General features: G+C 40.4%; 1 protein-coding gene across 12 annotated transcripts in view; it reads left to right on the top strand.

Moving 5' to 3' along the window:
* The window catches only part of LOC108232894 (protein tyrosine phosphatase receptor type M), a 187,375-nt gene extending 185,446 nt beyond the window's left edge, over positions 1 to 1,929 (top strand). For all 12 annotated transcript variants that reach the window (XM_017410986.3, XM_017410992.3, XM_017410990.3 and 9 more), the window contains one exon: positions 619 to 1,929. In XM_017410986.3, the coding sequence (XP_017266475.1) occupies positions 619 to 672 (54 nt within the window). In that variant the 3' untranslated portion in view covers positions 673 to 1,929. The remainder of the gene's footprint in view (positions 1 to 618) is intronic.
* Positions 1,930 to 14,632: the final 12,703 nt, after the last annotated feature.

Below are 14,632 nucleotides of genomic sequence, written 5' to 3'. Positions count from 1 at the left end.
CAAGATACATTTATCCATTATTATTGCCTGCCACCGTAAAATGTGAGTTCATTTGTGTGTCTGTTGTGAACCAGGTGGCGTCATTGAATGAAACTCTCAGAAAGTAATCACTGGGTGTGCATCTAGAACTTATTAATGTTCGGAGTCATCCCAATTCAAGATGGCTGCTACAGCTGAGTGACCTTAGCAAATACAAAAACAGATGCAACTCTGTCAGTTTTATAGATAATGATGTAAAATTTGGTGTGGTAGAAGTTGAGGTTTATCCTCAACACATACTCTGAGTGCTAACAGAGATCTTTGCTCTAAGCAACACGTCAGACTTCGAAAGAATGCTAGTTTAATTCAAATAATATTTCACAGAAACAGGAGGGTTTAGGAACTTTCCACATCCTGCTCTACATGGAGTTTGTGGTCTTTTATGCCGACCTTTGTGTGACAATGAGCTTTTGGGTTACTTAGAACTTTTGTAACTTTGGTAAAATATGAATCTGTCCATGTGAAGCTCATTTATAAATCCCAATAAAAAAAGATATTTAAAGACTTCTTATAACTTGTTGATTTGACCACAAATGTCCACTAATGTCTTTGTGTTTGTTTTTTGCTCTCCTCTCCCAGGACCAGTACAAGTTCTGCTATGAAGTGGCTCTGGAGTACTTGAACTCTGGGTAAAGTGGAGCTCCTGCAGAAATGACAAGTACAGGGGGGGGGGGACGGTATAAATGACTGCAGCTCACATGTGTGCATTATGTTAAAATGAGCGTGTGTTACCGAGGCCAACAGGAGCCGGCAGATAGCACACTTGACCCTACGTGCGTCCCCCCCTCCTTCGTGGTCTCGATAGGGAAAAGACGGCAGCAGTTGTACAGAGTTCAGTCTTTCTGGCTAAAGAAGTCGACGGGAGCACAACGAGTTCTTTCTTTTCCTGGATCCCTCCCTCTTCCTGTCTCATCCTCTCAGCTGCCTGTCGTCTCGTTGGTCGTTGCCTTGACTCTCATTGGACAACGAGCATCAAAAACTCTAGTTTTTCACGGAATGAGCTCCGCTGTGTGCAATTTAACGTGTCCACTTTGCTTTCTGATTTCTGTTCTGCTCCGCTCACTGTTAAGTCATTAAATGTTACTAAATGTCCTGTAAATCTGTTGAGAACCACGACTGCTTACCTTATTTCCTACGGGGATCCAAAGCTTTATTTGCACTTCCATTGAATTCCTCTTGTGCATATTGTAAATATTTCTGTAGATTATTTATTCACAGTATACGTACTTTTTTTTGTGACTCGCAGTAAGTGACAATCATATGTTCTATAGGTTTTGGTTTGTTGACTGTAATGTGTGCTTTTTTTAAATTTTTTTGGGTCATCTTGTATGACAGAGAAAATCCATTGTAAAGAAAAAAAGATATAAATATAAATGTATCTACATATCTAAACATTGGATGATGCATCTGTGCCTCATGTCTGAGAGGAGCTGTGAGAGACGACATTAGGGAGACATCTGCTGGAGAGGAGAGGAACTACAACCACAGTTTAAACATTTGATATATGTTTTGACGTTACACTGGTGATGAATGGACTTTATCTGAGTTTATAGCTTATTTATGTAATTTCACAACTTAAGTAACTGGATCCTGTGACTCCACCAGTAAATAATGCAATGTAAAGGCTGTAAGAATGTCTGAAAAAGCAGGTTTTTAGGAAAGATTTAACAAGTTCATTGATAATAAGAGGCTAAATATTGCATCTTGGCACAAAATAAAAATGATATTTTTGGGGATTTTTCACCCACTTACAGCTGGTCTTAAAGCAAATGGGACATAATGAGAAGTTAAAGCTCTTGACTTGTTTTTTTTATGTTTGTTTAAACCTGTTTTACATTTTTAAGCTTTAGATTTATGGTTTTTATCATAAATAAATGTGAAACAGATGCAGTCTGGCTTGATTTGGGGGTGGTGAGGGACGTGTTAACCTTTTGATGACGACAAATTTAGTTTCTCTTCAGAGCTCATGAAACAATTCAACAATCAATCATGGTGAAAAATATGTTTACAGTAAGGTGTTGCTGCTATTGTTCAGCCTGTCATTATAGATACATGAACACCTGTTGATAAAGCAAAAGAAATGCATATTTTTTATCATTACCAGCTGAGTGTCTGAAATATATACCACTCATGTCTCTTTTTTTTAATACATTTTTAACAAAGTCACGAGGGAATGTTTTGAGGATGCATAAAGTCAGACACATTAGGTTTTAAAGCTTCCACTGTTTTATAAATAATGTATCAATTATTTAAGAAATTCCTTTTATATCTTACATCTTAACTGTGCAGAGAACCAAAACTGGAGTTTCTTACTAATTAAGTTTTGAAAGTCTTTGCTGTGAAGCTTTTAGTCGCCATAAAAAGGTTAAAAACAAACCAGCTGATCACCAGAACGCGTCCGAGTTAAATGAAAGCTCGTCAAAGTCCCAAATCAAACACGCAGAGTAAATTTGTTCCTCGAGGGTGGTGTTTGCCTTCCCTTCTGTTAGATAGTGATTAATATTACCGTCCTGTGGTAAATTATTACTGAAGCAACATTTTGAAGTTAAACTAAGAGTTGCATTTCAAAATTCCTAAAGGTTTGAGGTGTAGCTCTTTGACTTATTTCCTGTAAAACTTGTATTTAATTGGATTCTGAATGGTAGGAACAACTTTAGCATCAGTTTTAAAAAAAAGTCTGGTGTTTCTAAACGTGTTCCTTAAGCAGAACTAGATGAGTGTCTCCCTCTGGTGGTCTCCATGAGTGTAATTTGTTCTCTGTGTGGATTAAACAGAAAACATTTATGGTGACTTAATTAACACTGAAGCTTGTTTTGTGACGATATTTGAGTATTTCGGAATCTGTTAAAGTTTAAATTAGAGTGGAAGAAGAAACTCTAATAATGGTGTCTGAGACCTTGTATTAAACTATAGCATATATATGTTTTGTTTTTTTTTATTAACCATGCAATCCCATTGAGATCTCAGATCTCTTTTTAAAGGGAGACCTGGGTCTGAAGGCAGCCTAACATGCATGTTTTTAAGACTCTGGGAGGAAACCGGAGTACCTGGAGAAAACCCACGCAAACACGAGGAGAACATGCAAACTCCACACAGGAAGACCCCAGGTCCAAACCAGGAGTTTGAACCCGGGACCTTCTTGCTGTGAGGCAACGATGCTGCCCGACGATTTTGATTTTACCTAATAGTAAAGGAAGGTAACATTTGTCCAAAAATACTGCAGACTGTTTAAAACAGTATGACAGGGATGTTCTGTCATACTAAACATCATTTAGTATTATTGCTGTCACTATCCTCTGATTAAGAAATTATTCATATATCTGTCAATGTCCCGTATGATCAAAACATGGCGTGTTTGGGTCCAGTATAGGTCTATATCAACAGTGTTTTCAGTCTGAACTACATCAAAAGAAAGGAGAAAGATTGTTATCTGGATCAAATGAGCAGCTCTGAGGTCTTGGGTGTTTGGCAGCATTAAACTTTTAGGACTTCATCCTGAGAAAACATGTTTGCTGTGAGGATTGTTTGACTCTAAGGCTCCTTTGTGTGTTCGGTACAATCTTATATTATCTGTACAAACAACTGGCTGAACGTGAAACCCATTCCTGACACCTACCATTATTAACTCTGAGCTTCGCAGTCTGAACACGCGTTGAGGGAGGTGAAATCAGAGCCATTCAATAATCAGTTCATTTTTTTTCTCGTTTAAAGTTAGTGTTTGCGAATTCATAAAATAAAATAAATAAAAACCTGAAACTTTCCCCTTATGGGGTATTCAGACGCGGGACTTTGTGTTTGCTACTTTGGCAGCCTGCGAGTCTTTAATCCTAAAAGTTTCCAGCATCTCTGCTGTAGAGATTTCTCCTTCTCCTCTTGGCAGAATCTGTTGAGCATAACTAGGTTTTCTTGGCTGTATTAGAGCGCTGCCATCTCAGCTCCCCTCACAGATTGTGTCACCATCCTTCATCTTTCCTCTTTCTGCTGGGTCCCCTCAGGCCAGAGTTTGCAGCTAGTGTCGCTTAGATAAGCTGGAATGGCAACATATAAACCAGCCCTAATCCATGTTCGCTTCCTAATCTCTCCTTCTCAGAAACAACGTCTTCAGTGCATCCGTCCATCTTCCTCCTCCTGTTCAGGGTCACACGGAGCCGGTGCCGATCTCCAGCAGTTAATGAGCGACAGGTGGGGACATGCTGGACAGGTCGCCAGCAAGGCTAACACAGAGACACTTCAGATAAAACAATCATGCACACTTCCTGTCAAGATGGTATAATCAGTAAACTGAACGTACAGTAGGTGCATGTTACTAGATTGCAAGAGAAGGATGGCGTCTTTGCTTCAAATGGAGGAGTGGAGTTTAAATATTTGGGAGTCTTGTTCATGAGTGATGGTAGGATGGAGACTGGGGCCTCGTCCATAGTAAAGAGGATGTTCCTCTGGGTTATCAATGTGAAGACATTGAGCCAAAAGGTGAAGCTCTCTTTACTGGTCTGTCTTTGTTCAAACCCTCACTTGTGGTCATGAGGTTTGGCTCATGATTGAAAGAATGAGATCCCAGATAAAAGCAGCTGAAATTAGGGCGGCTGAGCTCAGCCTTAGAGATAAGGCGAGGAGCTCCGTCATCCAGGGAGGAGCTGGGAGTCGAGCTGCTACTCCTCCACGTTGAATGGAGTCCACTGTGGTGTTCCCGGTAGCTGATTGGGCTGCCTCCTGGGCACCTCGTTCTGGGGGGTTTCCTCTGGGAGGAGCAGCAGGAGACCCAGAAGTTACTGGAGGGATCTTATATTCTCTCTGGTCTGGGAACAGCTTGAGATTCCTCAGGAGGAGCTAGGGAGTGTTGCTGGGCAGGGGGATGTCTGGGTTTCTCTCCTGGACTTGTTGCCTCCGCTACCCGACCACATACATGCAGAATAAGTAAACTGTCGTCCTTCCCTTCTTTGCTACCAGCTGTCCTGTGACAAATCCTTTAGTAAGTTCAGGTCCATAGCATCACACTTTCACTGAGTCGTATAAAAGCTAATATGTTTTCTCTGCTGTAGGTTATGAATCACTGTCTTGTTCGAAAGTAGATGTTCGTTTCTTATCTTAAAGAGCAAAAATCTTTTATGTCAGCGCTATAGTTTAGAACTGCTACTCCCAGAAAGCTGTAAAACTGTCATGCTGATGAAGGCAGAACTGAAACAGCAAGGCTTACATGAAATCTTTGATTGACACCTCTGAATAATTACTATCAATCAGCCCAGCACTGAGGGGCTTTAGAAATCATGAGTCACCTGCATCGACTGGTTTGTAGACATGGACAAAACCAGTGGGAGGCTGTCAGATACTCCTTTGTACGAGAGACACGTAACTGCACTAAATTAAAAATCTCGTATGTCGCGTTTGACGTCCTTTTTCCTCCTGAACTGGAAATCCCTGCCGTGTGCGTTACGGCTCTGAACAACAAACTGAAACACCACAAGAGGTCAGCGAACAATGCTTTAAGGTTTTTGGCTCCGCTTCTCTTTTTAAAACTTATAACTAGTATAAATTATGCAAACATGATGCATCCCTTGGTAATTCTTCTGTTATGAGTCCCACTAACACAGCCATAGACCTGGAGAGTTAATGAGCAGCTCAGCTTATTAAAAAACAAACATAATTTCCCTCCATATTTCCCTCCGTCTCATATGCTGTAGATTAAAAAAAAAAATCCAAACTTTTATTGGCTCTTCATTCGTCTGTTTATCGCAGCGAGCCACGAAGACGCCTTGAAGACTCTCTGTTGGAAATGAATCTTTTGGCACATTTTCATGGGAGCTCAGTCTCATCTTTTCCCCTCACAAACTGTTCCAGCTGGTCAGAGCTACAGGCACCGTGGCACCAGAGAGGGGCTCATATTTCACTGGTGAATTATTCCTGCACTCAGTGGTGGAGGCTGAGGAGGAGACACTTAGATCTGCTTCTGCTGCTAAAAGAGTCCACAGCAGATGTTTCCTGAGCTTAAATCCACAGGATCAACATATGGACTCTCAAACTTGTTCTGTGTAGTAATTTATCCAACAACAAAACTGTCTTTTGTCTTTCAGTAGAGTCGACTGGAAGGCAAATAACCAAGGTGACAGGCCTTAAAGTTTGCCTGAAATTCATCTGGCCTTAAATCTATCTATCAACCCATTTTCTTTTCCTGCTTTTTCCTTTCTGGGTCGCAGGGGATGATGTTACGCAAAGTCTCATGTGTTAGTGCTCAGAGTAGGTGTTGTGGATGACTCTCATTGACTACCACATCAAACTTTAGCTAAATATCTGTAAAAAAAGATTTAGTTCTAGTCATTTTTGTGTGGTCTTAGGTCAATTAGCGGTGGTGGCCTTCTTGAGTCAGTTTCCAAATGTTAATCAGTTGTAGATGTACAACCAATATTTACTTTCTGAGAGTTTTAATCAAATCTGTAACAGACACACAAATGCTTGTGCACACACATGGGCAAAAAACATAACTGTCCTCCTTCGCTTTCTGTTGGTGGGTGAAAATAATTATTTAGTTTCTAGGCAGAACAAACTAAACATCAGCCCTTCTCAAAGGCAAAAAATCTGTTTATATCACACAGGCTGTAGGTTTATGTCAGGATTTGTTTTGGTTTTTTAGTTTCTTTTGTGTTAGATTTATTGTTTCTGTAATTCTGTTTTATTTCTTTGTTGTTCCTGTGTTTAGTTGTTCCTTGAGCCATATTTCCCATTCCCTCAGTAGTTTCCATGTCAGTCTGCCTTTACCACCCACACCTGTTCCCCGTTACGAATCAGTCACCTGTGTCCACTTAACAATCACCCTCTGCTTTTAAAACCAGCTCATCTTCTTCACTTCCAGCTGGCTCGTTGTTGCATTCAGGTTCAGTCTGGTTCCCTCGTGTCTTCCTCCTCGTGTTCCTAATGGCTCTATTATTTTAGCATTTTGTTATTTAGCCTCTGCTGCCACGTCAGCCATTTGTTTTTGTTTCTTTTCTTTAAGTCAATTAGGTAAAATTCTGCAAATATGATTCTACACTCCGGGTTCATTTCCCTCACACGTGACAGTGTATGCAGTTTACATCCCTTCATGTCAACAGCTACTTCATCACTAAAGTTATTTCTTTTATTTTTCAAATGAATAAAGGTATGTTTTACTTCACACTGAGTGCAACTTGTCCTGACGGCTGAGCAAAGGAAATCACAGATGCAGAAAGAAACGAGAACAAAAAGATGCAAATCAGGACATAGACTGAATGTCAGCAAGAAAACTCAAAGAAAATAATTAATATATAATATTTGTAAAGATGTGCAAAATTGAATATTGTGCACAAAGAATTCTTGTTTTGATTGTTTTCCTGTATTTAAAAGTACATTTTTGCAAATGGCACAGGTTTTATGACTTTTACTGTCCAGAAGATGGAAGCAGAGAGCAAACAATGTTCTTGGATACGTTTCATCAAAACCTTCAGAAGGTCCTGCAGGAGGTTTTATTCTGTAACAGACTTTATTCTCTGCTGAAGTTCTCATAACAAGTTCATGTTAGAATAAAACGTTTCAACAAAGAAAATTCCATGTGGCGTGCAGAATAACAAGATGGGATTCATATTTAGGATTTCTTCTCCTTCGTGAGCAGAGGGGTTTTGGATGTTTTTTGTTTTAATGTTTTAGGATCAGTCTGGCGATTTAATGTGTGATATTGAATCACTTTCCTATTCATCTAGATGCTTGGTGTAATCAGTCAGACAGGCCTCTGGCCGCGCCACACGCATCGTGGCAGACTTTCTGACACACACAGACACAAGTGCAGATTCACAAACAGGTCAGAGGAGAGCTGAAGCAACTGGGGCACAACAGCCTGTTTCCATCTGTAGCGGCCGGATTATTCTCTTTTTCTCTCTCGGTTTCTCTCTGCTCTCATGTCTTCATCATCCTCCCTCCCCCCCCAACTTCTCTGCTTTTCTGCCTGTGCTGCACTGTAAATCTCTGGCTGAGCAGAAAAGGACAAACGTTTCCCTCGTCCTCTTTTGTCTTTCTAAAACCCAGCAAAGAGGGCTTTGTGTGAAAATGTAAAGTGTCTCTGACATAACCTGACTTCATCCAGAAATTTCACTTTGATTTTGAACACTTTGAAGGTTTTTTATTGTTTTGGATTGTAACTGAACAGCTGTTTGAGCTGACGTCCAACAATTTGCATATTTGCTTGTCATTGAGCCTTTGCCAAGGGGCAGCAAGCAGCCATGAAACATGCTGACGCTCTATCCAATTAAAGGCATTCTTTAAAGGACTACATATTATTCGCCGCCTTTCATGCCCAAATAATCTTATGCTGAGAAGGGACTGAGTTATGGCCATTTTGGTAAATGAGCTTATGCACGATCTCATGCGATATTGTGAGATGAGTTAGAGCTCTGAGTATACGCTGGGGATAAATCTTAGCTACTTCCACAATATCTGTAAAATGGCTGAGTTATAGCCATTTTTATGCAGATGGGGGGCACAAAAAGAGACTGTGCTCTGTTGACATTGTTCCTTTTCTCACTGACAGTTTGATGTAATGCAGTGTTGGCCCTCTGTGTCACTTGGTGCTACAATATTTATAGGCAGAAGATGAGTTTGCAAAGGAGGAAGAAACAAGCATTCCTGGGTACGAACATTCATATTTTAGTGTTTATTCTACATATTTCAAAAGTTGCACGCTTAGTTTCAACCCAGTGGGTAACCTAGTTCTGTGTTCAGCAGGTGGGATGCATTGCTTTGGGTGAGGGTGTGTGTGTAAAAATAACCCAAACACAATCACACACAAACGAAGGCGTCAATCTCCATCACATCAGAAATCCTTGAGATGCAAACCGATCCCTAGAATCTGCTCGAGGTCAAGTCTTCATCGATGTCAATCTGATTTCCTTCAACTCAGAAGGAAACTGACGACTGGGCTCCTACGTTGCCGTGGCAGCTAACACCCCCCCCCCCACACACACACACACACACACACACACACAGACACACACACACACACCCTCCCTTACATATGATAAGTCTGTTGCTATAGCAGCCCCGTGGAGCTTTCCTGCCACTCAGTCTAGCAGAGAAGATGACTGAACCTGCGGCGCCCCCACCCCGAGAGGCCTGCACGTCTTCATCTGTTGCCATGGCAGCATAATAGCGTTCTGGATAGATTCGGCGTGGCAGGGAGTCAGTTCCTTTATCATTCAACACGTTGTATTGAGCCGAGCTGCTCGCTGCTCGCAACATGGTGAGCAGACAAAGAGAGCCGGGGGGGAGGAGGAGGGGACTGTCAGGATGCTGTATCTCTGCAGAGATCCAGAGCCAAGCTGAGCTTAGATGTCCTCATCGGGTGCTAATTAGGAGGTACGGAGAGAGATGTTGGATGTCAGAGAGGCTAGCCAAGCAAGAGGACCAGGAGTGGACTCTCCAGCTGACTCACGTTGTGTTCAGATGTGTGAAGTCATTTAGAACCGTCACAGCCACGATGAGCCGAACAAGCTGAAATCAAGACAGGAATCTATGTGTATGAACCTCTTTGAACCCGCTGTAATCATCTTTTTTATTGTAAAAAGTGTTTTATAAAAAAGTTACTATTGAACAACATAAATCACTGTAATTTTAAAAAATGTGATCATCATTTTTAGGTTCAAATTTGGTTTCCGCAGCTGCCAACTGATTAAAAAGAAATGATTTTATGACTGGTGGATAGGCTTCTCAGATTTGGCTGGCAAAAAAGTGGAAAAGTTGAAAAAAATTACTCAAACTGGTCAAAAAAAGTAAACATATTTTACTTGTTGAGTCTTTAGTAGCATTTCTAATTAACATTTTTAGCACTTTATTACAAAAAGATGATGGAAACATCAACATGCATCCATCTTCTTTACTTGCTTCTCCTTTCCGGGTCGCGGGGAGCTGGTGCCAAATCTCCACCAGCTGACTGCTACTATAAATTAGATACTTTGTGTGATCCTGTTGCAAAAGTAAAAGCAGCTTTCCTCTCCCTGGTTGCAGAGAGCTACAGTTCTTTGAGGTCTGTGTTTTAAATAGAGGCAACAAAAAACTTCAAGGTGCATTATGTAACTGTTCACCTTGAAATGGAGGGCATTGGGTTTCAAATAGCAACTTTTTTCATTTCATTGCGCTGAAAGTCTACACCAGGCCAGTCAAGATGGCTGCTGTGGTGAACATGTCATTCACACGGCTGCTGTAACACAGCTAGAAGTCATTGTGCATCCCTACTGCTCTGCACTATGGGTTCCTCCTGGTACAGCCTTAACAGACTGTGAAAAACTGCAGTATTTTTTTTTCTCCATTCATTCTCATCTTCCATACTGACTCATGTTTGGCTCCTCTGACTTCCTCCCAGCTGCATGTTGTTTAACAGGACCGCCATAAAGGCAGCACTATTATTTTGTCAAAGGACATCTCACTGTTTTTTTTTTTAGATGTGCAGCCAAATAAATATATGCCTACTTACGGAAATTCAATCTTTCTGCCAGAAAGATGCCAGACAGTGCATTAAACCTTAAATCATTAATTGCAGTTAAAGCACTGGATCCTGTTTGTTTGATCCAAACAAAGGCACAGAACAATTTTTGTTTGTGAGACTCTGTGTCAATCTTTTTCCAGAAGAATAACATCCCTGACATATAAAGAGTCAAAGGTCCGCCTGCAGTTGACATCTGACAAAAAAATAATACCCGACCACATTCAGACTGGAGAAGAAAATAGTCAACAATCCTTGCTTCAGCCCACGCTGGCCTTCAGACTGTGGGGGTTAGCTCTCTGTATTATTCTTCACCCGCCACCTGATCCGGATGTGCACATCCATTATCGTCTGGACTTTAAAACCGACACAGTGCGCCATTAAATGTGCAATCTCTTCCAGTAATCTAATATTGGCATTTCATATTTTAGAGGAAACTGTCCCTAAAGCCACATCGTCTCAAAGCATTTTTTTCCGGATATAATTGCGAGAAACATTTTGAATTGCACATCGCTGCGCTTAAATTCCTTTCAGCTCTGGAAGCACTTCAGGCCGATCAGTCATCACTGGAAGGAACGCTGCGGCTGAACTAATCAGCGATCAGGCAGCAGGAATGAATAAGTGAGTGGACGGCGTTTCGCTGGTTTGATGAACTGCAATCCAAGTCACAAAATGTTGTAATGTGCTGCTATTATTATGGGCTGTCAAAGCTGCCCGGCCTGGTGTCAGAATCACAAAGTGTTGAGTGTAAAATAATTACACCAAGGAAGGATTTTCTTTGTGTCACTTGTGTATAAATAATCCTGCGCCCAGCTTTTAGAAACCTTCTTGCTGTTCAACTGTAAGTTCTCATTAACTGACCCAGGAACATCAAAGTGACTGCATTTTATCCACACCTCAGTGCATCGCATCCCTGATATTAAGTGTAATTGGAAATGGACTGGCTGCATAAATTTGCAGCTGAGAAAAAAAAACCAACAGGGGAGTGAGCAGCGCAGTGAAGTGAAGCTAACTAATGTCTTTGTACAACATGTCTATTAGCACATCTGAAGCGGTTCCAGCTGATTTGGAGCAATATAGCTGAAATTCCCCTCAGTGTGAACAGTAGGAACAAAAATCCATCTGCACTTATTTAGATCCTTTTTTAAAAAATTGAAGAAAAAAAAAATCCAATGAGAAGATAAAATATAGTAAGTGTGGACTGGTTGTGGTTGTACACTGCAAAACTCACTGTGCAATTCATATTGTTGTATCGTTTGTGAAGTTTGTGAACATTAGGAAATTTAAAGTGAAGTGAAATTTATTTATAAAGCACTTTTCAGCAGCAAGGGGATCCAAAAAGCTTTACAATGCAGAAACAACAACAGAATCAAATACAGAAATAAAAGCATCAGCTAATCTTAGCTAACAGTAAGATTGGTACAACTACAACAGAGCAATGTTGATCTAAATGTAAATAAACTTTCCTCTAAGAGGAACCATTTAAAAATATCAAGAATACTAATCAAAAAGCAATTCTAGAATACAGACAGAATCAAATACAGAAATAAAAACATCAGTCAACTAAGAGAGAGAAAGGATGGAGTTATAGATCTGTTAGATAAGATAATGTGTTGAGGATGACTCTCAGCTACTGTAAATTCGACTGGGTTATTGACATTTTCCTGTTGGGTAAGGTAAATTAGCTGTGGCAGCCATCTTGAAATGGATTGACTCCAAACAGTAATCTGTAGTTAATCAGTAAAGAAATGTAAATGTACAACCAGAGACTCATTTAAATCTAGCCGATGGTTTAGTTTGTTAACAAACAGGCAATAAGAGAAATGAAAACACACACAGGCTCAGTGATAACTGATAATCAAAGTGTAACCCTTCTTCCACCTTTTTAAGAAGTTGTGAATGTAACAGGACTTTATACATACAGAAAGAGTCCTTGACATTTAGAAACTCACGGCCCATTTGGTGCTGAGCAGCTAAACTACAGAACCAAAAGTTCAAAAAGTTTTGTTTTGTTGTTGCAGCATAAGTGAGACTTGCAGGTAGAACAGATGAACGGCACCACTGATAATTTTCTGAGGTTCATCCCTGTGAACAAATGTTTGGTATGCTGTAACTAAGTAGATTATTTAAAGGACATTGTCAAGATGCATGCATGAAAACTGATACAGCAAAGATAATTCAAAGCTAAACCAAATAACCATATGTAAAGTTCTGTGCTTACAGTGTTGATATAGTTCAGATAAAGAAATAAACCCTGTGATTGTCTCAGGACAATCTGGGTTTAGACCGATTTAGTTTCTCATCTGTTTTCTTGTATAGTGTTTCTGAACATGATCTGCTGCCCGCCTTCATAACATCAAAAGCCTTTTTGGCGAAGGGGTTTGTTCACTCCAATTATCAGTGCAGCGACAAAATGTCACTTTTTCCTTCTTCATGCATCTCCTCAGGAAATAAAATAAGAACACCTAGAATGTTTTGCAGCGCTGTGCAACCAACTTGAGCCACTTATTACTTATTGATGGTGCGAGAAGAACAACAACAACAAAAAATAAGCACGTGTACAGAAGTACATTGTATAAGGCAAAAACAAAGTCTGTACAGTTCGAGCTTGGCAATCAATATTTGATAGGACAAACTATTTTCCTGATGTGTTGTTCAGGAATAGTTCTCCAGGCTGCTTCAGAACAATTTTAAAACCTTTCTTTATCTTGGCTACTTTCTGTTTCGTTCTCTGTTTTATGATCCCACGCTGCTTCAAAAAATATTGAAGTCTGGGCTTTGGAAAGGCCAATCCACGACGGATATTCCACCGTGACTTCTTCTGTCCACATCAGCAGCGTTTGTGATCATTTTCAGGCTGAAAAATGAAGCCTTTGCCAGTGAGAGGCTTTTCCAGATGCTATTGTGGCGGATCACAATCTGATGTTTCTGTTTTTAACAAAGCTTCAGATGACTGCAAGTATGCGAAGGAGGTGGATGGGGGTCGTTAAAACATAACAAACGTCTTCGAAATGCTGTTTATGCTTCTGGCCGAGCACCAAGCAGCAGTTGGAGGAGACTGCTGAGCACTCAGCAGATGAACGGGGTTGACTGTTTAGCAGCTGAAGGGACACATATTTCCCCCAGGAGCCCATGCGCTGCAGACCAATAACAGAGCTGGAAGAAGAGTAAGTCTTGGATTAATGTTGCCATCAGACAGCCATAAACAGTTTCACCAACAACATGCCCAAATATAAGCCTTTGGAGCTGACTTTATATCTGCTAGCTGTGGGAACCAGGTAACAGACAACACATCAACTTTACGAGAAGATGTGAGTTAGAATCGTTCGTGAGAATTTCTTTGCTTTCCTGTGAGGCAGACTGCAACTTAACCCAAATGAAAATACTTAAATATATTGTTTTTGCTTTGTGTTTTCTCCACAATATTCATTTAAAATTCCCTTTTGATATTAAAAATTAAAGACCTAGTATTCACCGAAGAAATGCATATCACCAGAGTCTTAGACTAGGATCTTATGTCAAACCTTAAAAATAATGTTATAGGCTTTTTTATGCAATATTGTAAGATGTCATGCTTATGGTAGGTGCTGTGAATGACTCTCAGTTACTGCTATACCAAAGTTTAGCTCAATATGTGAGGTTTTGGGTTTTTCTTGGTGTTTGTTAGTTATCTTTGTTGTTTTCTTTTTTGTGCTGTCTCTGTTTCCAGTGTTTTTCCATTCATCCTCAGTCTACGCTTGGTTTTCTGCCACGCCCACCTCCACCTGTCAGCAATGATTATCTCGCACCTGTGCCCACTTACCTATTCTCCTCTGTGTTTAAAAACCCGGTCATCTCTTCCACTCTCCGCTGGTTTCTTGCTTGTAGTCCTTCGTTCATGTTTTTGTTGCGCCATGTGCCATCTGTTTATGTTTTGTATTTAGTTCTAGTTTTTGCTGCCATGTCAGCCTTTTTGTTTTTGTTTGCTTTTATTTAATAAATTAGATTCTTTTAAGATGAGTCTGCATTCTTGGTTCACCTTCTTCTCCCCTGCCGATGACACAATAATCATAGCCATTTTCAGAATAATCATAGGTCAGTTGGCTGCGACAGCCATCTTCAATCAGGTTGACTTTA

Source organism: Kryptolebias marmoratus, linkage group LG20 (genome assembly GCF_001649575.2).
Source record: "Kryptolebias marmoratus isolate JLee-2015 linkage group LG20, ASM164957v2, whole genome shotgun sequence".
Lineage (NCBI taxonomy): Eukaryota > Metazoa > Chordata > Actinopteri > Cyprinodontiformes > Rivulidae > Kryptolebias > Kryptolebias marmoratus.
The sequence above is the reverse complement of the archived record's forward strand: the minus strand, read 5'-3'. Positions and strand labels throughout refer to the sequence as shown.